The sequence below is a fragment of the Mycteria americana genome, chromosome 1 (assembly GCF_035582795.1).
Source record: "Mycteria americana isolate JAX WOST 10 ecotype Jacksonville Zoo and Gardens chromosome 1, USCA_MyAme_1.0, whole genome shotgun sequence".
NCBI classification, from domain to species: domain Eukaryota; kingdom Metazoa; phylum Chordata; class Aves; order Ciconiiformes; family Ciconiidae; genus Mycteria; species Mycteria americana.
Genome location: NC_134365.1, coordinates 157,194,130 through 157,216,801, shown reverse-complemented (window position 1 = coordinate 157,216,801; position 22,672 = coordinate 157,194,130). Strand labels below are relative to the sequence as shown.

At 39.6% G+C, this 22,672-nt stretch overlaps 1 protein-coding gene across 1 annotated transcript in view; it reads right to left on the bottom strand.

Moving 5' to 3' along the window:
* COL4A1 (collagen type IV alpha 1 chain) overlaps nucleotides 1-22,672 on the bottom strand; it is a 130,287-nt gene that overhangs the window by 14,387 nt on the left and 93,228 nt on the right. The window contains exons 23-43 of the mRNA XM_075525917.1: nucleotides 22,009-22,092; nucleotides 21,194-21,264; nucleotides 18,340-18,531; nucleotides 17,297-17,465; nucleotides 16,844-16,936; nucleotides 16,641-16,745; nucleotides 15,019-15,116; nucleotides 14,571-14,721; nucleotides 14,121-14,234; nucleotides 13,545-13,712; nucleotides 12,898-12,987; nucleotides 12,139-12,291; nucleotides 9,172-9,270; nucleotides 8,991-9,080; nucleotides 7,972-8,111; nucleotides 6,941-7,071; nucleotides 6,760-6,836; nucleotides 5,882-5,980; nucleotides 5,304-5,354; nucleotides 3,210-3,395; nucleotides 2,400-2,533 (exon numbers count right to left, since the gene is read on the bottom strand). Coding sequence (XP_075382032.1) covers nucleotides 2,400-2,533; nucleotides 3,210-3,395; nucleotides 5,304-5,354; nucleotides 5,882-5,980; nucleotides 6,760-6,836; nucleotides 6,941-7,071; nucleotides 7,972-8,111; nucleotides 8,991-9,080; nucleotides 9,172-9,270; nucleotides 12,139-12,291; nucleotides 12,898-12,987; nucleotides 13,545-13,712; nucleotides 14,121-14,234; nucleotides 14,571-14,721; nucleotides 15,019-15,116; nucleotides 16,641-16,745; nucleotides 16,844-16,936; nucleotides 17,297-17,465; nucleotides 18,340-18,531; nucleotides 21,194-21,264; nucleotides 22,009-22,092 — 2,495 coding nt within the window. The remainder of the gene's footprint in view (nucleotides 1-2,399; nucleotides 2,534-3,209; nucleotides 3,396-5,303; nucleotides 5,355-5,881; nucleotides 5,981-6,759; nucleotides 6,837-6,940; nucleotides 7,072-7,971; nucleotides 8,112-8,990; nucleotides 9,081-9,171; nucleotides 9,271-12,138; nucleotides 12,292-12,897; nucleotides 12,988-13,544; nucleotides 13,713-14,120; nucleotides 14,235-14,570; nucleotides 14,722-15,018; nucleotides 15,117-16,640; nucleotides 16,746-16,843; nucleotides 16,937-17,296; nucleotides 17,466-18,339; nucleotides 18,532-21,193; nucleotides 21,265-22,008; nucleotides 22,093-22,672) is intronic.

Here is a 22,672-nt window from a genome sequence, read left to right as displayed (position 1 = left end):
GATTTAAACGATTGCCAATTTCCTTTTCTTCTTTTGTCTGTTGCAGATCATCTGCAAAAAGCTTCTAAGTATAGTTTAGAGTTTCTCCCTGGCTGAAGCAATATGACTGTGATAGTCCCCTATATAATAAAATGTGGAACACAGGTGGAGGAAAGAATCAAAATCCCTTTGCTAAGTAACTTACCAATCAGAGGTTGGAGATGTGAATTGAGTACTCGGTTAAAAATAATAGCAATGGTGGTAGGATTCATCTCATCATATTTGGAGAGCAATAGAATAGACACACAGAGGACTGATTTTTCATTTGATGTAAGTTAGATGTTTATATTAAGGTGAGAAGAACGGCTCTCTACAAACGTTTAATTCTTTCCACTGACTATAAAGGGAGAAGAGATGACTAATTCAAAAATAGATGTCAACAATGAGACTTCCAAAGTTAAACAAAAGAAATGCTACCCTCGGAGGGGTGTAAGGGAGGTATTAATGACGTAAGGTTCCCTGGTTTCCTTCAGTCACATAGTCACAGTATGTACGATTGTTTAAAGAAATGGCCCTCTCTTTGTACCATAACATGTGAACTTCTGCAGCACAAAACAGGAGGCCTAGCGTTCATTTTCAAGACAGTCATGAGTCAGACAATCTCATCAAAAGAGGGTTTTTTAATAACTTTTTTTTAGGTTATAATTATAAAATGGAATTATTTATAAGAGGAGTTTATTGGAAGCTTTCCATCAAAGTACTTTTTCCACAACAGTATGCAGCTTCTTAAACTTTTTTTTTCCCATCAGATATAGCTTGGCAAACAACATTTTGTTTTGGATCTGTTCCAAACAAAACAAAACTATTTCAGTTCATGAAAATGATGAAAATGTTTCTTTTCTCATCTCAACATTAAAATGCACAGAAAAACCCATGGAATTTGTATTTCACAGTCTGATCTCCGCATTCACTTTTTTTTGGATAGGATTTTTGGACAGGCTGTGTCACCCATGTTGTAACAAAATCTCCTTTCTGATACAGATTACCATGTACCTGGAGACCTGTATGAGCAATTGAGCTGTAATCAGGGCAGGAGCCTCTCACACTGGGGAGGATGAAGACATTAGAAACCCATTTTAGTAGGTATCACCACAGGAAGATTAATATTGAAATAACTCTCACTGGAGCATTTCACACTGAGTTAACAACCCAATACTATGTATTGTGGATCAAGGATAGTAAAACATTTTCTTCTGACTGAAGGCATGGAATCAAAATCCTTTGGCATTTCCCATTCTTGATAATCAAACAGTCTTGGACTGGAGTATCAACCTGTGAAAAGCTTTAGAATTTAGCTCTCTGCAGAAGTACCACAAATTCTTAAAATAAGGAAAATATACTGGAATGTTATTTTGAAATTTACTGCCTTCAAAGCTGGTATGGTATGGTATGGTCCGGTCTCAAAGATAAAAAGGCAAAGCAAAGATCTAGTGTCAGAACACTGAAGCAAATCTTTAATGTCTCTGTGAAGAGACAGAAAAGGATGCAGAAAAGGATGCAGCAGATCTTTGCATTACCAAGAATAATATGGACCTTTTGAGTCCACTATCAGTATCCTGCTTTTCACATCAGGACCTTATTCTTGAGTCTTCCTTCCTTTTGTACACTAGGAATTGTTGAGTCATACCTACCTACTTTCTTATTCCTTCTTCCATAAATTTTATTATTTTCTTAGTAGGAAAGAGGAAATGAAAAGTTAAAATATAGAGCATATTTTTCAGTGTGGAAAAAGGCAGTAGACGCTCCAAGAGAAAGAGTAGAGAAGACCAACTATTCTGGGTGACTGTGCTATTCTACTTCATTCTCCCTAATATACAGAAAAGGGACTGTTTTAGATCAGGGAAAATGAATAATATATGACAACAATGTATTAATAGCATCGCCTGTTTGTATTTCTAAATCCGCAGCTATATTTCATCACTGACAGTACTGAAAGTGCACTTTATTTGAAAGGTTTCATAACAAAACTTAACAGTTCAGGTATTTTCAGAAGGCAATTTATCGTGAAATATGCAACCTTTAAAATTAACTAATAATGCATTTGCAGGATTTATGGATGTGCTGCAGCCATCCTGTACTGTTAATACACTGTAAATTATATTCTGGGTGTTGTATGTTACTACTCACTATCTATAAATTTCTAATAAGTTCATTAGCTCATTGGGGCTTATTGGTCGGCAGCCTTTAAAAGGAGAGAATTGAAATGTTTTCAAACTGACTTTACATTGTCAGCAGCGAGTCCAAAGGCACTTTGAGCATAAAGTATCACTATTTTGAACAAGAAACATCTATGATTAATATATCCATTAATTACAAGAACCAGCTTTCAGCAAATCTGGAGTGTACTGAAAGTAACTTACTGGCAGTCCCTGGAAACCCGGATCACCTTTGACTCCTGGACCCCCAGGAGTCCCAGGCCAGCCACTGCTCCCCTGCTCTCCTTTGGCCCCTTTCAGACCTGGGGGTCCTGGTGGCCCTGTTGGACCTGGTAAACCTAGAAACCGGAAGAAGAGAGTATTTAGTGGCAAAATTTGTTCAGAGCAGTACCTGATCGAGGACAAGCTGGCTCAATTTACAGATGGGCAGGACCAAAGTAACTATTGTAACAACATTTCAAGAAAATAAGGAGAATCTGTTGCAGGGAGGTCCATATGACTCCCCATCTGACTGGACATCTATCATTTATCAGCTTGTGGCTGATGGAAAATAGTGGAGAGTTTTCTGTATGTGCAGAACAAACAGAAGGTATGTTCTCAAGTATGAACATTGTAGAGACATATTGCAGCTCTGCTCTATTCTCCTCCTTAACCTCTAGCACAGGGCCACTGCCAAGGTAAGGCAACGCTGGGCCATTTTTAAACACATTAACACTCCAGGACATAGGAACATACAGCCATGGCTGCCTCAAAACAGTAAATAAAGTCCAGAGGGAAACACGGAAATGGGAGGCAAACTTCTCAATGTCAGAAAGACTTCTGGACAAAACCAACTGCCTGAGGACATAACATCAGCCTGTTCTAGGACATAATGCCAAACTGCCTATGAAGGGGAGCTTTTCTCTGACCTGTGAGAAGAGGATAAACAAGGATATGCAATATTGATTATATTATTAATTAATTAGGTGAGCTTTCGTTAACAGCAGTACATTAATACTAAAGATAAAGAATTACCTGGAAGGCCAGGTTGGCCTTGGGGTCCTCTGTCTCCTTTAGGGCCCTCAATTGCACTTCCTGGTAGTCCAGGAAGACCTTGGCTGCCCTTAGGGCCTGGTGGACCAGCATATCCTGGTTCTCCTTTCAGGCCTGGGATCCCCGGACTTCCTGGGGATCCTGGAAAACCCACATCACCTTTCGCACCTAAAATTTGAAACAACCCCCAAAACTTGATTAGAGAAAGGATCACAATCACTGAACCCTTCTGCCTTACTGTTCACTCATAGTAAGCTTTATTCCATAACAAAATATTGACCTTGCCTTTATGCATTTGTATAAAAATGCAAAACTTTAGGAAAACTGTATGATTCTCCACATTATGACATAAAGTATGAGGAAAAGAGTAGTTTGACTGACATATCTTTTCTCAGCTAAACTGATCACTGGGCTATTTTAATTCACTCTAAATATAGATGAACATTCAGCATCTCTATCAGTCGTTCCACGAAGAATATAAAGCCCCCAAATCCTTACTCCATTACAATTATTATTGGCATAGCTGAGTAATGGATGTTTTGCTTGACTAAGCACAAAAGGACTTGCTCCTGGAGAAAAAGGGAATTCTTTTTTTACTAAGATCTAGATTTAGACACTTAATACTTACTTTCAGGCTTGTACAAATAGTTAAAATTTGCAATTCAGTCAAATTTTAGATCATGATTGAACAAAAAGAATATAGATTAGCTGGTATAAGTACAACATTAAGAGAAATAAAATGTATAAAGAACACTATCCCTGGCTCTTTGCCTAAACAGAACAGGGTCTTTAAGTCCCGGACTTGTTTTTTTGGAACTGCAACACGTTTGGAACACAAATGATGTCAGCTGGATATGTATTTACTCTAAAATCAGATATTTCTAAGTGAGCTGTGCTGGCGAAATGAGAGAGATGGGTAAGGTGAGAAAAGTTCTCCAATAATCTAGCATTCTACATGCCTTACTGAGCTATGATTAGAAAATTTGCTTATTAAAATAAGTTCTCTAACATTGGGCTTTCTTAGCAATTAATGACTGTTAATTACTCTGAGGTGGTAAATAAAAGATATTCTAAAATTCTGGTTTATCACTTTTGATTGTCCACACAAGTTTCCTGTATTTACAGAATGAATGAGTGAGGTAGGGCATTGATTTTTCAAGCTATATAAGTTCTTCAAAATCTGCCATGTCATGTTAATTTCATAGATGGACTAGTTGAATCTTTTTTGTTTTCTGGATGTTTAAAATGGAAAATCCTTTAATTGTACACAATTTCCTTTATCAGCAGCAGTTTGGTATTTCTTCACTACTGTATCTGTTGCAGTCTAGTGTCTAGGATATACTTATTTCATAAAATGGAGCATGGTGCATTACAGACACCTTGAACAAGCACTGACTCAAGCCAATTAAGCCGTTCTCACAGCACAGTGTAGTGACACACTTGAAGACCACAAGTGGTCTTGAAATTGTGATAGCTATGTGCCTGTACCCAAGCTAATAAGTCCTGAGTCCAGGTAATAACGATTTTCAGTAAGATCTCATCTGGTCTCTGCGATCTTTTGCATCTCTGCACCATGCTCCTGTGCATAGCTTAGGCATGCTCTACTGAGCTATAGAGAATAACTATTTTAGCAATGAATAAAATTTCATCTGGGCTGCAGAACAGACTCAGGAAAAAAAATTACTGCAGTATCCTGGCCACGAACTACTGTCTTTAGCTGTCTGGTGCACAAAGCCTCACCAGAGTCTGATTCTTGCAAAATTAGTAGGAAAACAGAAATACTTGGAGTCAAAAGCACAGCACACAAATACAGGAGTTATTTATATTACCTCATCACAGCACAGCTTGCAGTAAATTCCACACTATGAATAATTACCTATTTTAGGGCATATCTAACTCATGTCCAAGATGCTGCCACTGTAACAGAAATTAGTATTTGAGCCTCTCAGAGTTTCTGCCTGCTCTGAAAAGGTATAGCATGTAAAAGAATGAAGTAGAAAGTATGTCTGAATTACAGAATTATGTTTATAGTATGTTGGTAGGGAAATTTGCTGCTTGTTTAAAGAAGTGTTTTACCTTTATCTCCCTTGGCACCGGGAAATCCTGGAAGTCCTCTACCTGGAATACCTGTAATATAGAGGCAGCAAAAAAATTAGAAGATGGGACAGTACTTAAATTTAACCTGTAATGAACAAAATTCTATTAAGCACATATAAAAATCTGAATAAATGGTTTATGCAAAAGTTCTTCAGGACAGAGACTGTCTTTGTTATGGATTGGTATTGTATCTAGCACAATGGGCCCTGTATTACTGAAAACCCTACCCTAAGAAAAGGGAAGCCTGCTCCATTATTTCACAGCTAAGTTGCAGACTGAAATTAACTCCAAAACACGTCAATTCTTTAAAGTATTGCTAGCTTTTGTGAAAGAAATTCTTTCAAGATTACCCTGATTAAACACAGTTGCTCATCTAAATGATTAGCTTTACAATGATGGACGATAGTCAGTAGATTGCAAAACACCATACTAACTTTATTTTCTAAGTTTCCACCCGAAGTACCTCAAATCCAGCACACCCCTCTACCAGCTACTCTTGTGTAGCCTGTCTCTGTGCATTTTCGTACCCCATAAACTTAACATGACAGTCACAGTACCTTGTTCACCCTTTGTACCAGCTGCACCTGGAATCCCATCATAACCTGGTTCACCCTTCTGTCCAATGGAACCAGGAGGACCCGGAACGCCAGGTTCACCTGAAAAATTATTGCCATTTTCATTTCACCTATGAATCATCAGACTTTGTTTTACACCTTTTTTTCCTCTAACAAAAAGCTTAACTTATTCTTTTGCTCCCACAGAGACCAAGCAGATACTGCATGATGACTTCAGCGTGACTTTTCTCTGAGGTTACTTTTGAATTAAATCAGTGTGAGACAGGGCTCAAGTATTACAGATTTTGACATAGCTAATTATCATGAATCTCAGTGAGTTTAGAGTGCAGGAACTCCAGCAAAGACTTGTGAATAGCACAGCCCATTGTCCAATGAGATGATGTTACTGATCTTAGTTTACTGTCTTGCAGCCAGTAAACTAAGAACACAAGGCTCCAAGTTAAAAAATGTTGTTATACTCATAACAGCAATGGACTTACTCTCCTCCCTACTCTATTTCCTCTTTAACATCTGTGTAGTAATGTTAATGTGGTGATTCAGGTTTGGGCCCATGGATCAACTTTATCGTTTTTAAATGAACTCAGAAACAACAGAACTAATGGCTATAGCAACAACCAGTCTTGTGGAAGGTGGTAATCTCTCTTCCACAAACAGTGCAAAAGAAGGGTTAGCCCCACACTACACTGACTCAGAATTTACATGGGAAACAGCACTGTCTTTTTTTGCTTATGAAATTAACAAATGTACCAGGAAATATCTGAGCCAAAACGAATGTAGAATGCCACAGTGTTTGTTTTAGCCACTGCCTGGAAGTGAACAATACTTTAAGTAGCATTTGGTGTTTTATATTTCTTTTCTACCTGGTTCTCCTTTTAAACCTGGAATGCCACTTAAGCCAGGAAGTCCTTTTTCACCCTTTTCTCCATGGCGGCCGGGGCTCCCTAAAGAAAGGAAGAAGACATGTGTTTACATGCAGGACATTTGGTACAAGTTTCACATGAATTTTTCACTGCAATTTCTGTTTTATTAAAGCATAAACACTTGCCTGGAAATCCTGCCATGCCAGGGGATCCTTTGGGACCTGGAGCACCCGGCATTCCAGGAATTCCTGCACTACCCTTTTCACCCTTATCTCCAGATAAACCTGGACTACCCGTTCTTCCTGGTTCTCCCTAGAAGAAGCAGCACACATTATAAAATCCACACATTAATTCTGGAACAGCTTTTTCTGTTTGCAGTGGTAGATGTCACCCCTCTTATCCATCAGACTTATAAAGGATTTCATTCTTTTTCCATTTAGAAACAAAGTAATTTAGGATTAAATTTGGCATTAAATTCCACTATCAGAATTATTGACTTTTCTAGCAATTGCTTAATACCTACATATGAAAATGAGTAGTTTTCTACGCATTTTTATGACAGATTTTACAAAGTCTTTTCCAAATTGGCCTCTTAATTACTTATTACACTTAATCATCTTCAAAAAAATCTTTTTTTAAGTCTTCAGCAAGTTTTCTACCACATTAGTAAGTTTTATTTTTACAATTTTTACTTATAAATTCTTAATTACTGTCACTATATAGCTAGGAAAAGAAATGTCAAACAAATGAGAATCCTATTAGAATACTATTAGAGATTAAATTAACTTTACAGACAGTATTAATACAGTTCTCTTTTCAGTAATATCTGAGCATTTTATAGGTTTTTTCAGCTTCCCAGTATCTCTGTAAAAGTACAGAAACACTATTTCAGTGTGATCATTTGCTCTGTTTGTAAGAAGCCCTTTACACTTTATTTATCTAGTATTTTTAAAAGTTATTCCCCTCCCCCCCATTTCTAGCACTGTAAATTAGGATATTCTGAAGAGATAGAGTAAATAAGAACCCTGGAGATAATGGTCCTACCAAACAGACAGCATCGAAATCTGCACATATGCACACTTTTCAAGTTTCTCATCAGGTATTTAAATGAGCATAATAGAAAACATAATAAAATAGCTTAAAAGCCAAAGGCATCTTTTCAAATGAGGTACTTGGTAGAGAAAACAATTAAATCCTTAGGGGTGTAAATACCTTCTCACCAGGAGAACCTGGAAAGCCAATTCCAGGAAAACCTGGTGGTCCTTTGTCTCCTTTTTCACCTTTTTGCCCAGGGAACCCTGGCGTGCCTGGTGAACCTGGTACTCCCGGCAGACCCTTTTCTCCAGGTGTTCCTAGTAAGAGAAAAGGAAAAATGGGTGTATCAGAACTAGTGGTACCCTAGCAGTGTTGACAATAATTTTTCAGTATTGCCTTAGCTATTCAGCGCTAGAAAAGGAATGTAACTCACTAAAATATCTAGTAAATTAACTTCCGAGATCCACTCTCTAAATGGGACATTTATGGGAAGATAAGCTCCCCTTATAAGAGAAGGTCATAATCTTGGATTCAGAGTAAACAGAGCTCTTGCTAAAAATACGATTTGAATAAAAGTTTATGTTGATTCAAATAATTTCTAACAGGACCACAGTGACAAAGGGACTCTGCTGTAGCAAATTTCTCTGTCCCCCTTTACCATTTCAGTCTTTCACCTTTGATTTCCTAAATATGCTAGGCACAAGGCCATCCGAATGGAGACAAAGCTTCTGTGTTGAGATAGAAGTTCTTCTCCATTCTATTCTTTACCAATCCCCTCCACAACAACACTCTTCCCAGACCACTACAGCCTGTAGTTAATGTGCAGTACACAGCAACTCACCAAACTTTTTAGAAGGGGGAAAATACACAAGAAGCTTAACGCAGTTCACACGCTAGCAGAGACAGAGACAGACAGACAAACAGGTATCACTTGAAAAACTGCCTGCCTACAACAAATACACAAATCCTACATATCCAGCTAAAGAATTTGCATGTAGAAACTTAGGAAACCATCCTGTTATTTGTATATCACAATAGGATCGAGAAAACAATGTCCCAAAAGCCTAAAGTTCAGACACTTCAAATAGTGCAACCGTTCAGTAGGTCTACACCAACAAATATTCCACACAGGTCTCTCATAATGTTCTATATTAACTTGAGGAAAACAATAATAAGAAATTCCCAGCAACCAGTACCTGGCAAACCCATTTCACCAACCGATCCTTTTTGTCCTGGAATTCCTGGATCCCCTGGGTACCCTGGGGGGCCCTGATCACCTTTTGGTCCTACAGACAGCAGAGAAATTAAGACTCCCATTACTTAATGTGGCTTAAAATACCTGATGAACAGTCTCTCTGTTGCTAGCTTCAAACATACCTGGATGTCCTGGAGTACCAGGTTCACCATCCTTCCCTGGAATTCCTGGTTCTCCATATTCCCCACGTAACCCTTTTTCTCCTGTTGCTCCATGGTCCCCTGGACACCAAGAAAACAAACACAGTGAGATGAGTTTTATCAAAATTTACTGTAATGCCATATAATAATCCTTCTAGTTAATTTTTGATCAATGTTGCTTCTTCTGCTGAAGAAGGAAATGGCTGAATTCAAGCTTCATACACTGTACAGTAGAGTCACACTTGAGTAAAACACAACTCTCCAGTCACTAAACCAGTGCTGAGGAAAGGCTGCAAACTATTATAATTTTACAGGTGTCTGTGCAAATTACAAGGCAAGTTATATCTTTAAAAGAAATTGCAAACGAACACCTGTTTAAGTTAGATTAATGAGTTACTTCAGAAGTGCCAGCCAATATCAGGTGTTAACAGAAATGATTGATTTGACTGTTCTGCTGTCTAAAAAGGTACTTGTGAACAACCAGTTCACAGCCAGAAATTTGCTGTTTCCTCAGTTCTATCTAATGTTAAAGCATCTTCATCATTCCAGAAGGCTCCACCTCTTATTCTGTGGTGTGCCTCTTCTCCAACTTTAAGGTCTAAGCTTTTTTGTCATAACCCTTTCTGTTAGTGCTGCATATAGGTGCAGGACAATAGGTTACCGAAGATAGCTCACTGAGCGTTTTTAAGTAAGCGGGTTTTATTAAAAACATCCCAACATGTCCAAACCCCAATTTTTTCATTAAACATCACTGACAATCTTCCATAAAAATACTGTGTCTTTTCTGCACAGTTTGTATTTTAGAAGCTTTTTGAAACATTACTGTGATATTCATGTCTAGAGAGATGAAGGCAGCTAATAGATCAGCAAAGTTATGGAGTATAACTAGGTTATTTTTCTCTGCTGGTACTAAGTATCTTTGGGTTGAAGAGGATGAGATAGGCAGAATAACAGCAGAAATTTGCAGGCTGGGGTCTGTTTGGAACGTACCCTTCCAGGCTGTGTGAGCCAGGCCAATCTGTAGACTGTGTGTGGTCAGGAAAAGGTAGAGCATACAAGTTTGCAAGCGTGCATTATTAGCGCTGGAGAGATGAAGAAGTTAGAAACCAAAGAAATTAACCATTTGAATTTCTCAGCAAAGGCTTCTTTATATGCATGTAACCAGTATGCCTAATTTGGATTTCTGGAAAGGAAATAAAACTAATTATCAGTCAGTCAACCTACAAGCCAATAGTAGCTAAGAAAGTAATGAAAAACAACCTATGTGGATTTGTTTTAAGGCTTTTCATACCACAATATATATCAAGTTCAGAAACAAATGAGAAAAATTAATCTAGATGAAATCTTTATAGGCTGGGAGCCTCATCAAATACAAAAGTGCTCTCAGAAGCTGCATCTCAGCTTAGAGGCAGATGCACTCCACACTGGCTCCTGCCCTCCCTTGCAGTCCCTGGCTGTCCCAGCTGGGAGGCACTGCCTATCCACATGCCTAGGTTTCTCCGAGACCCAACTGGGACACATGGGCCCAGGTCTCATTCTGACAAGTAGTCACAACATGGAGATAAGAGGTACCTAGACTGCGAAACTCTCCTGTTTCCATGGTTCAAATATAACATACTATAGTTATTGGTGATTCACTGCCAAACTGGAAAGGAGTCTCGTGTGCTCTGTCCTGGGCCCAACAGAGAATACATTGATGAAATGTACAGATGACACTAAACTGGAAAGGCTTGAAAAGAGGACAGGACTAGACTGCAGAAGGATTTCGAAGAGTTGGAGTAAAGGTTGAAAATCAACATCATGAAATTCAAAAAGTGTAATACACCACATACGTGGTAAGGAGAAATCAAAAGCATGCATACAAAATGAAAAACGATTGCATAGGCAGAAGTCCAGAAGTAAAGGACTAAGGTTTATAGCTAATCACAAACTGAGTTGGCTGTTGTTTCAAGAAAGGGAAATTTCATTCTAGCAGGGCCTGAGTTGAAGTACTTCACTTGTTTCAGCAAAGTGCACTCTAACAAGCATGCAGCCAAATTGGGGAGAAGTCAGAAAGGGTAACAAGAATGATAATTATTTCAGAAAACATGCTATACAATGAAAGGCTGAAGGATTTGGTTGAGGGAAATAGAAGACTACGTGATCTCGATAGCTCCCTTCTAAGCCCTACACTTCTATTTTAACTAGAACAGTTATCAGTTATTTAAAAACTCTTATGGGATTTTTAAATAAAAAGTAAAACATAATAAAAAAGGACAAATAATAAAAACACATAAAATATACACTATTTTTTCTTTGAAAATAAAAACAGGAGAGAATGATCTTAAACAACTAAATTTTCATGTAGCCGTAAAAATAAAAATACAAGAATAATGCATTGTCTAAAAAAACCATTGAGTTTCTAAATAGAAAGCTGATTGCCTTTCTCCTGCATATTTCCAGATGTTTCTAAACTGACATAAGTTGATCTTTTGGTATCAGTGGCATACATGTGTGCATGTGTCTTTCCTGAAATTTCTTCAGGTCACAAAGAAACGTGTGCCAAAAAAGTCTGCCCACTTTTTCTTACAGTATCAGTTGGTCTTCGTGGCCACAACAGTGTTTCCACTATGTTTGACATGAAAGACAGCTTTCCTCTTCTGGTAAGCTCTAGTTTCTACTTTTAAAATTTCTTTTCTTTTGAGAGAGTCTTCTGTTAAAAGAGGTAAAATGGATTTTATAAGGGCAAAGTGAACCTCTTCCATCTAACCAAAACCCTTTCTGTCAGTGATTAATCTTTGTTTCTATGGAGCTGAAAGATACCGGAAAAATATCTGCATTTGCTGTGTGGAATTCTTTAATCTTATTTTAAAACCTGTTGTCTAAAACTAAGATACAACTGAACTCAAAGCATTGCTGCTTAACAGTGTATGAGTGTTAATTACACTTATCCACAGAGACTAAAGTTACCTTTTTCTCCTTGATCTCCCTTTTGGCCTTTGAGACTAACCATGTCCATGTTGTCCATTGTTCCAGGTTTCCCTGGGAGACCGGCTTCACCTTTATCTCCTTTGACACCAGGATCACCCTGTGGTCCAACTATACCTTTGAAACCTTGGCTACCTATAAAGGAATAGAACAGAATATTATAGTGTCATATAAAACTTTGCAAAAATATTTAGTAGACATCAACAAATGAAATTAGCTATTTATTCAAATTTTGAGCACCGAATACCATGCTCTGGAACATTTCATTTATCTCATATGAAGTTTTTTTATACTAGGACTTCACAACAGCTCTGTCAAAAAAGTTGACATATTTTTTCCGCTTCACAGCCATTAATTTTAGACTCTTAAAACAACAAGGGTAGGAGTTTGGCAGTAATACAGGGCATTATTTGAAGGATTTAATTAAGACCTTCCTGCTGGCTTTTTATAATTTCAAACATAGTATTTTTCTTGGAGTAATATCTATAGCATCCTTGCACCTAGCAAACCCTTATGTTGTTGAAGAACGGATCAAAAACCCTGGCTCGGTGCCCAAATACACGACTGCTCCTAGGATATGGCTTTCTAAATTACACTATTTCTAACTTACAGGGAAGTTACTTGACATAAAACATTCCTTAGGCCAAGCGTAATCCTTATATTTGGTTACTTCCAGACTTGTCTTCTGCCAGGAAAAAAGTGGATTTTACAATTTTGATTTTGAGAAAATCTCTCTCTTACCTTTTTCACCAGGCAACCCTCGATCACCAACTAGTCCAGGAGTTCCTGGCAATCCAGGAGTTCCCATAACTCCCATTTCTCCTTTGGCTCCTGAAACCAAAGTGAAAGAGTGTATAACAGAAATAAAGCAAGCAGTGTAAAGAAGTACAAGAAATGGAATTATTTACTCCCTGTCATATTAGAAATTGCACTACTTAAGGAAAAATAGGACAAAGAAGATGATTAATCTAAAATAGCCTGACAGAGGAAACAACAGTAAAAACAGTGTTATGAAAACCAGAACAAAACACAGTTTGTAATGGGTTTTTGACAGATTCTTAAAACTTCCTATTACAGTAAACAATGCTGTCATTAACAAAGGCATTATTAAAACCACATTCTGTCACTGAAACTGTGCAGAATAGTCCCCTTTCATTATTACAGGCTAAAGGCTAGTTCCTGCCAAGTTGCTGGATTTGGTCCACCAAAGGACTTGAGTAGCAGTTCAGTTACGCGTGCACAGAGCTGCTTTACTGACGTCAGCCTGTGTGTTTTCCCAAGCTTGGGCTCTTTGATGGTTCAGTTCCTAACTGAGTGAAAGGGCATGGTACCACAACTTAATGAAACAGTTGTCAAAGATGCCGGTTTCCAAGGGAAAAGATGTTTACCTGCCGATCCTTTCAGTCCAATGGCCCCCTGCGGACCCGGCAGGCCAGGTAACCCCACAGACCCTGGTACTCCGGGCTGGCCCTGGCTACCTTTATCCCCTTTTGGTCCTGGCATATCTAGACCTGGGATACCAGGGAAGCCCCTTTCTCCTTTTACTCCAGGAAGTCCTAGGAAAACCAGAAGAGACAGGATTAGTCCTGAACAGAGTACGGGGAACACCGTTAACAAGAATATCTGACAATGTCCACCTGCGGTTCACAAATTACGTGGCATGAAGAATGAAGACTCAAAGCCAAACAGCAGAAATAGTCCTCACTTTCTAAGCGAGGCTTTGATCCTGTATGTGTTACCCACTGATGACCTTAGGAGACCAAACAAAATGGCAGGTGTTTTCTCAGGAGGCCTCACCCTGCATTTTGGACCAGACGGAGGAGGCCCACCAACATGCCCCCCCATGCACCCCCACCAACCTCACACTGCAAAACAGTTCACAAGCAATGCTTTTACCAACACCAATACCCATTTATGCCAAAAGTCCGCTCCTAAGCACTGTCATGGGAGTATTTTCCTCTCACCTGGCGGTCCCTGGGGTCCCGGCTGCCCGGCGGGTCCCGGCGATCCCTGCGGGCCCAGCCCTGGTGCTCCCGGAGGGCCCTGCAAGCCTTGCAGTCCTGGGAGGCCGGGGTTGCCTGTGGGGAGACAGAGACATAGACCGAGCGTCCTCCCATGTTACCTGAAATATTGTTTCCTGAAGATGCTTTACAAGGTACTTTGGAAGCACTTGGCCAACAAGACCTCATTTCAGCCTCTAATAACTCCTGCCTGGGCTTGGAAGAAGGGCTGCTCTTTGCTGCTACCATTTGCTACTGGTGGTTGGTAGGAGAAAACGGGGGGAGGAAAAAGGGCAATACCCTGAGATATCAGTAGGATATCTCAGTGGTGAATAGACTTTTTGCTGCACCTATGGGGGATTGACTTTAAAAAAGAAATAGAAATACAGAGCTGTATTTTTCCGGTGATGTTACCTCTGAATCCTTGCTGTCCAGGTATGCCAGGAAAGCCTTGCTCGCCCCGTAAGCCAGGCAGTCCTGGATTTCCCTTTTCTCCAGGGATGCCAGCTGGGCCTGGGGGGCCTGGCAATCCTTTAGGGCCAGGGAGACCTATGCCAGGTTCACCCTAGGCAAAGAAACACAATAGATTGGGAATCAACACATCGAAACCAAGAATTCATTCACTGACTGTATTTAAATCACTCGGAGGCAGAGTGCTATACATGACTTCAGGGGAAAGCGTAAGCCCTTTAGCGTTAACATCAAGCATTCATCCATCTACTTTGTTCCTTTGTGCGCACAGTGGGAAACATAAGATGAAGGATAGTTTGGCCAACTTTTTGTTTTTAAAGAGCAGGATCTTTGCACACATTCCTGTTAACATGGGCAGTCACAGATAACAGTATCGGCAGCTGACACCTACTTTTTGACCTTGTAAACCTGGTACACCTGGCAAACCATCCAGGCCAGGGGTTCCTGGAGTCCCCGGAAGACCAGGCGAGCCAGGCTGACCTTGGAAACCTATAAAACAAAACAAAACGCACATCATTACTGTCTCTGCCTTTAAGAGTCTTCTACCGTTTCTTCAAGCCTCTAACTGAACTATTCACATCCTCACAGGGACATGTTTAAAAAGGTCTGTGTAGTCTTTTATGTCAAACTTCTAGGGATGCCAGCTCTCAAATGTCTCAACAGAGATTCAAACACTGAGCTTCGTGCAGCATTTGGCTTCTGATGAGAAACAACCACCCAGAGGAAATAAATGCTGAGTGTCTTCTCTTAAATTAATAGCCTTGTGGGTTCACATCGAGAAACATCCTGTCTGCAAAACTGGGTTCCCAAAGTCTTCTTCAGAAAAGGCAATTTAATGTGTGGGGCATCAGACTGAGGGATGCACAACAAAATCCATCTGTGAATCAACACCTTTTGTTCAGTATATGTCGTGTGCCATGTCCTACATGTCCCGCTGTGGGTTGCACACAGAAGGTTTCTATGCCACAGCTGGCCCATGCACTGCGCCTTGGGAATGCAGGAAGGAATACATACAACATTCTGCAAATCACTTAAAGATAGCACTCACTCAACACCAGCACACATTCCATAAATTGAGATGAAGCTCCTCTCCCAGGCAAAGGTCTCAGGGAGTGGGAAATCCAGCTTTTAGGCTAAGCCCCAGGAAGGTCATTGGGCAGGGCTGAATTCAAGGAAGGGTCCTTGAAAGAAATGTATTTGATATGTCATTCCTTTCTTGCTGGTAATGGGCCTCTTCTGTTCAGCTTCCTCCCACACCAGTCTCGGAGGAACTAGAGGTGGTCACAGGTAAAGATTCGCTGTTTCTCCTTATTAAGTCTTTCTGACCCTCCCAGTTCATTGGTGTGTGGAATCATAATTAAATGAAATAATAATGAAGAATACTAAGTAGTGAAATACTAATGAAGAATAATAAGAATAATTTTGGTGATTGAGGTGGCTGCTGAAAGCTAGTGTCATCTAGTTCTAAATGAGTAGCAGCACTATGAAATACATCTCCCAAAAATCCAAAACTAGGATATGAACACTTAGACTCCCTCTAAGCTATGTGCATACCCTGACAATGGCCATGCAGGGAAGACTAAACCTACGCTGAGCAAGCTGGTATTCTAACCAAACCACTCTCAGCCGCCTGGGACACAGCAGAGCTGCTAGCTCTGGCCCAAAAATGTTATAGTTAAGTCAGCATGGTTTTTTGACCAACCACACACAGTGCTTCATCTCTCAGAAAGGTCATCTCATCTTTCAGCAACCTCAGTTGCTGCAATGTAAGATGTTGTACTATATCACTTTCAATTCTGGCAGTAGCTTTGACACTGTCTGTATCTGCACCACATCACTGCACAAAGCAAGTGTGCATTGAAAGCATGCTTATTGTGGTGCTTGTGAACTTTTGCAAGGGAGGTTCTTCAGCTGCACCTCCCAAATCTCATGCAGCCATGGCTGGATGATAGTGCAGGCCTCCATTCACACTCCAGTTACACCAGCTCTGTTAGATGGATAACTTTATCTTACCTTTGGGTCCTGGAGGTCCAGGGAACCCTATGCCTGGCTGCCCAACAGCACCTTTTTCTCCTGGTAGCCCAGGTCTACCTGGAAGCCCAGGATTCCCTTTGTCACCTTTACAAGTGAAAACAAGACAAATGTTAATATAAAGGCTAGCTTCTGGGGAACAGAGCCATTATGATCATCAGACAAAGATTAACAAGGTACTGTACCTTGGGGCCCAGGGAAACCAGGTGGCCCAGGAAGGCCATCCGCCCCAGGAGGTCCGGGGAGCGGTACAGTTCGTCCTGCTTCGCCCTTTGCTCCTGTGAATGTAAAGATGTATTAAGTACAAGAACTGATGAAATTAAAGAAGGGAGTTTTACCTAGCCAGCAATATTAGTCCATCCATACCATTATAACTGACTTGTTATGAAGTTTTTTTGTAGAAGATTCATAGAAAACTAGGATGAACTCAGTTTAGGATGAACCTAAACCATCCCATTTGGCCTAACAAACTCTTCAAGAAAACCGCCCTCAAAGATCTGCAATTATACTGCTGAAAGCAAACACTGATTTAAATTAGAAAGTCTTTTTATTACAATCTTAAATTCTGGTGATCCTCTAAGTTGTACCACTTCAAGGGCACTTTTTTTTTTTTTTTTTTAAGCATATTATAGCATTACCTGGAAGGCCTGGTAAACCTGGGGTTCCTGCAAAGCCTCTGTCTCCTTTGTCACCGGGTAACCCTGGAACGCCTGTCCCAGGAGGGCCAGGAAAACCTCTTTCACCACGTACTCCAGGGAATCCAGGTTGGCCAGGGGGACCACGTTCTCCTTTCAAGCCAGCTGTACCCTAATTTTTGAAAAGTATAAGTGTACTTCTTGCCTGACTGGCAAGACAGAACACATCATCCTCTCTCTTTGAATATTTTGTAACTTAGATTTAGCACAGGTATCTGTAATGCTGAAGAAAGTGGATTTTTTATCATTGAGTTAAATGGAAATAGAACTGGGTTCCACATGGAATAGCGCATGGAAATCATACCTAGAGTGCAATGCAGCTAACTGGACTATGTAGGCTATGTTCCCACTGGTGGAGCTGGGAGCAGATGTGAGCTCCACATTCAGCTCCACATCCATATCAGCTCAACTCTCTATTAGTGCAAGACTTTGAAGCATTACTTTCCACAAGAAGAGAAGTATGCTAGAACAGAGTTGAATCTTGTCTTAACAATCTCTACTTGGATAATTGCATTCCTTCAATCATCTCCAGATATCAGCTAAATCATCCACACTAGTTCTCACTATCAAGCTGTGATAAAGGGAGAAAGGAACAAAACTATTGTCCATGCCCACAACTTTGTGGGGGAAGTAACCTTGCTCTATAGTCCTGAAAGTAACAAGCCATGCTGAATACAGTGAGTCAGATCACTTATTTGCACGACATGCAAAAAGAAAGGGTGAAAATCTAACTCTGAAATAGTCTGTTGTTGAAAAACCGTCGTCCTCACTAGTTCCAGGGAAACTGGAGTCTTCCTCTGAGGAAGAATGAACTACTCAAGGCAAGGACAAGATGTGGAACAATGAATGAGGCCAATAAACATAAAGTATGTATAGGGCATAAAAGCATGTGAATTCTGATCTGAAAGACAGAATGTATAGGACAGTATGTAAACATAAATAAACACACAGCAGGACAATATGTAAACATAAAGAAACACACATACCGATGCTCCTTTTGGACCCTGGGGACCTGGAAATCCATCTTTTCCTGGTCTTCCTTCTCTTCCAGGAATACCTGGTTGTCCTGGGAAACCAGGATCTCCCTTTTCACCTTTCAGGATAGAATCATAAGAAAAATCTCCCGGTTCTCCTTTTGCCCCAGGGCTGCCCATAAGTCCTGGAGTGCCGGGGGGGCCCTGAAATTTCATAAATTCAGATGTCATCAGTTGCCCTACCAACCCTTCAACTGATACAAAAGAAAACAAATCTTCAGAAATTAAAGAGTAGACCCAAATCAAGCAAACCATTAAGTTTTCAACTGAGGCAGTCAAATGAGAATATTTTCCAGGACACAGCAGTGTGAATAAGGAATTAACGCAAATCTTCTTGTCTTGACCATTTTGTCATTGATCATATCACAGGTATATCATTTTAGATGATGCATATAAACTTACACCACTTACACAAGAACTGCAGGCCATTACACCAAAATACTATTCAATTTTCAATAGACTATCCACTGGATTTCAGTTATGCATATTTATACAATATCAGCATCAAGGTAAACGAGGCTTTTTAAAAAGGCATTTTCAGAGTTAAAGTGTCTGCCCCAGCCTTTAAATGCTGAATTCTGGAACACTGTGGAACGTATTTCCCTGACGCAAATGCAACAAAAGTATCTCTACATTTACAATACCAGCAGAAGTAGTACTAATACAGGAAAATAACACACTTCCAGTATGCAAAGACAAACTCAGCCAAACGTACAGGTTTAAATTGCTTACACAAGCCCACCCATGATTTTCTTTCTTTCAAAACCTTTTAAATCAACTATAATATTCATCAAATATATAGATTGTCTACGAAATTAAAGTAATTGTCTTATACAAAACTCAAATGTTATTTGCACAAGAGCTAAGGCTAACTGAAGGCTGAAAGCTTCTCCCTAGGTAGTTTATTTATGACATTTAGCTGATGCAAATACACTTTTCCCTTCATTACTAACATTCATTGATTTTGTACAATTAACAATCACAGTCAGTTGGTACTATCAGAATACTACACACATGCTCAGAAAAGAGTTTTGTAAGCTCTCCTGGGAAGAAATTGTCTACCTAATAATATACCTATAGGATTTCCAGAATTCCAGTTTTTCCCTACATATTTTCTAGGACTTATCTGAACTTTTCTCATAGGAACAGTCTGTCTAATTTCAAGTGAATCAGAGCTACTCACTAGGGTAGTAAAGCACAAACTTCATGGGCAATGATGTCCACTGCTTATGGCTGATGTGTGCCCTCCACTTAAACGTGAACCAGAACAAAGGTAATCTTTCTATTAGCTTTGGTGGGTCCTGGATCAGACTCTGATGCTCTGGCATGGCTCTAAACAATGTGAGCTTGTGAGGCTGGCCTCTATGTAGTTTTTCCAAGCTAAACTATAAGCTGGATCACCACCTGGCTGAACTTTGTGGAGCAAAACAAGCTTAAAAGCATTCAGAACAGCAGCCAGTCCTTGTCTGATGAAAGACATGAACAGAACTTAAGAGGCAATAAAAGGAAAATATAAAGGTGTGGCAAAACATGTGCTGAGAACAAATGCCAGACACGAAAAAAGCTTAAATACATTAGGATGTCTTTTATTTTTCTCCACTGTTTCTTTCATGGATCCCACTGATATTATGGTAATTCAGTCACTGAGTAATACCATCTTATTTATCGTGGTGGAAATAGAGAATGGAGTCCATCCTAGCTAACTTTCATTGGCTGAATTCAGGCATCTGGGATTTATTTATACTCAAGGGCGAGAAATAGATTCCTTGAGTAAGGAATTCATACAGGTGGGTTGGTTTAACTTCTGAAGGTGCCTCTCTCTCACCGCTGGTGATAGAGAGACCTTGTGTGTGTTAATGCTAGTGCACATGAATGTCACTGAGAAGTTATGTTGCCAAAAGTGATCAGCTGGAAGGAGAAAACAGCTTTGGGAAAAGAATTCTGGGAAGACTGTGACAATCTCAGTCTACTTACATTAGGAATGGTGTCAAAATCCACGTTATACTACAGGAACACATAGTATAAGGTAGGCCCTGACAACATACCACAGTGTACGCAGGGACACTCAAGTGAACTCTGACAAGATCAAATGTAGTTGTGCTAGTACAGTGCTCATCTAGGAGTAATTTGTGTTAAATTTTAGACAAGTGCTATGCTTATGGCTGTTCTGCTTCTGATATCTGGCCTTACTCACTGAGAGTCGTGTTGCACTGCGTCAACATAATTACAAGTGATCATATTATCAGGATACTATCCACTTTCACAGCCTTCCTTTATTCCTTCGAAACTACTTAGCTTTCCTGCTAACTAATTATGTTTTATGGAATATACCGCACACATTTCCCAAAATTCAGACAAACTGCCAAAGTACATTGCATGCTAATATTAGATTGCTTACACTACACTAGATGGCACTGTCTCTCTCTCAATATGTATGTACACAACAGCAGAGTTACTGGAACGATTCACGAGAAGGTCAGGGCAGACCTGCATCTGTTTCCTGTGAAATCCTACTTTTTACCCAACCCCACTGCTTAGCTTGCTCAGCCAGAAGGTCACGTGTCCTGCTGACTTCATAAGATGGGCAAACACAGAATTATAAACCATTTCTGACAGGTCTTTTTTCCTCTTATAGCTCAACTACACTGCTTCCTAGTTTATTTTGCTAGGCATAGCTCCTTAATTTTATCATATCACTGTGCTGGTCTGTTTTTAAACAGAACTATTACACAACCACACTGATGATCACATGTTTTTTAATCACATGCCTCATAGGACACATAGCTTTTGGCAAGGCATTACTTACAGGTACCCCCGGAAGGCCATCAAGTCCAGGTAAGCCTCTGTCACCCTTGAAACCTGATTGTCCTGGAAAACCTTATCAGAGAGACAAAAATACAATTCTATTTGTTACATGTTTTTACAAATAGCTCATTGTATGTGAAATCTTTTTATCCTTCTCAAAGTGTCTCATTCCATCCCCGGTTGTATCAATATAATTCTGCTAAAGTTAGTGAAGTTGTCTGGATCCATGAGCTCATGTGCGATATGTGTCTGCAGTCATAAACTCAGAAGCTGATGATTCATTTGACTTAGGAATGAATTCACCTTACTATTTAGACCTATCATGTAACCACTGCAGTCTTGAAACTACCTAAGCCATATTCATTTTTCTTAACAGCCACTAGAACAAACATTACGTATAATATCACTGTTTGCATGTGGCACTTCTCTCATACGGTAGCAGAAAAATATTTTTTTTTTTTGGCCACAGAATTTAATGCTAGGATTGGGAACGTATGTATGGGCCACTGCCAAGCCTGGGCACATAGGGCAAATACCTCCCACATTATTTTTCACTTTCACAGTCTTCTGTGAAAATATTTGGGCCACATTTTGCAAAGATCGTCCACTGTGGCCAATTTCTGCTTCCTTGGTAATTCTTGTTGATTGCATCGGAAATGTGGAATCATGCCAAAAATAGGAATATTACATCCTCCTTTCATTAGTTTCACAAACAATTTGATTATTGGGACAAAAAGTAATTACTTTTATCATATATGCTGCATTTTTAGATTTTAGCCTACGTAGTTAATTCTCAGGTAGCTAATGAGTTTTTACCTGCTGGACCTGGTGGCCCTTGTGGTCCTGGAAGTCCGGGAGGTCCTACTTTATCACATAAGGCACAGGATTCACCTTTGTCACCTGAAAAAAAACCCCCACAAAACTAATGAATATCAATGAAAAGATTTAAGACAACTGCAAGCAGGTGGATTCAGGGGCAAATGTAAATTTAATACACTTCATGCTGAAAGAATAAAAATAAATGTGCTACTTCTAATTACATGCTTCAGAGAGAATTTATCAGCAAACTGATATTCAAAATTCTCTGAAGTTTTTAAAGGAATGGCATGAAAATCAACTTAAGTCTTAGCCTAGGGATAATATTTAACAGATCAGTTAAAAGGGACCAGGCTGAAGAGGATCAGAAAGAAGAAAAGAAATATACACTGGGTACAGAAGGAATAAAAAGGAGAAAAAGGAATCAGAAAAAGGAGAACCTCTATAGCCACTGCAATTTTGCAATTTTAGAAAAGCAGAGAGCAGAATGAGATTAGGAAGGATCAACCATCGTGTAAATGAGTGCAGCTCATATTTTTATATGTCCATTCAGTCAATGCTGCTAAAACACATGGCTGACAGTCCTATTTATAGGTGTTACAATTTTAGCTTCAATTATACTCATGGCAATGATTCATAAACCATTTCCATTCCCAACTCATCT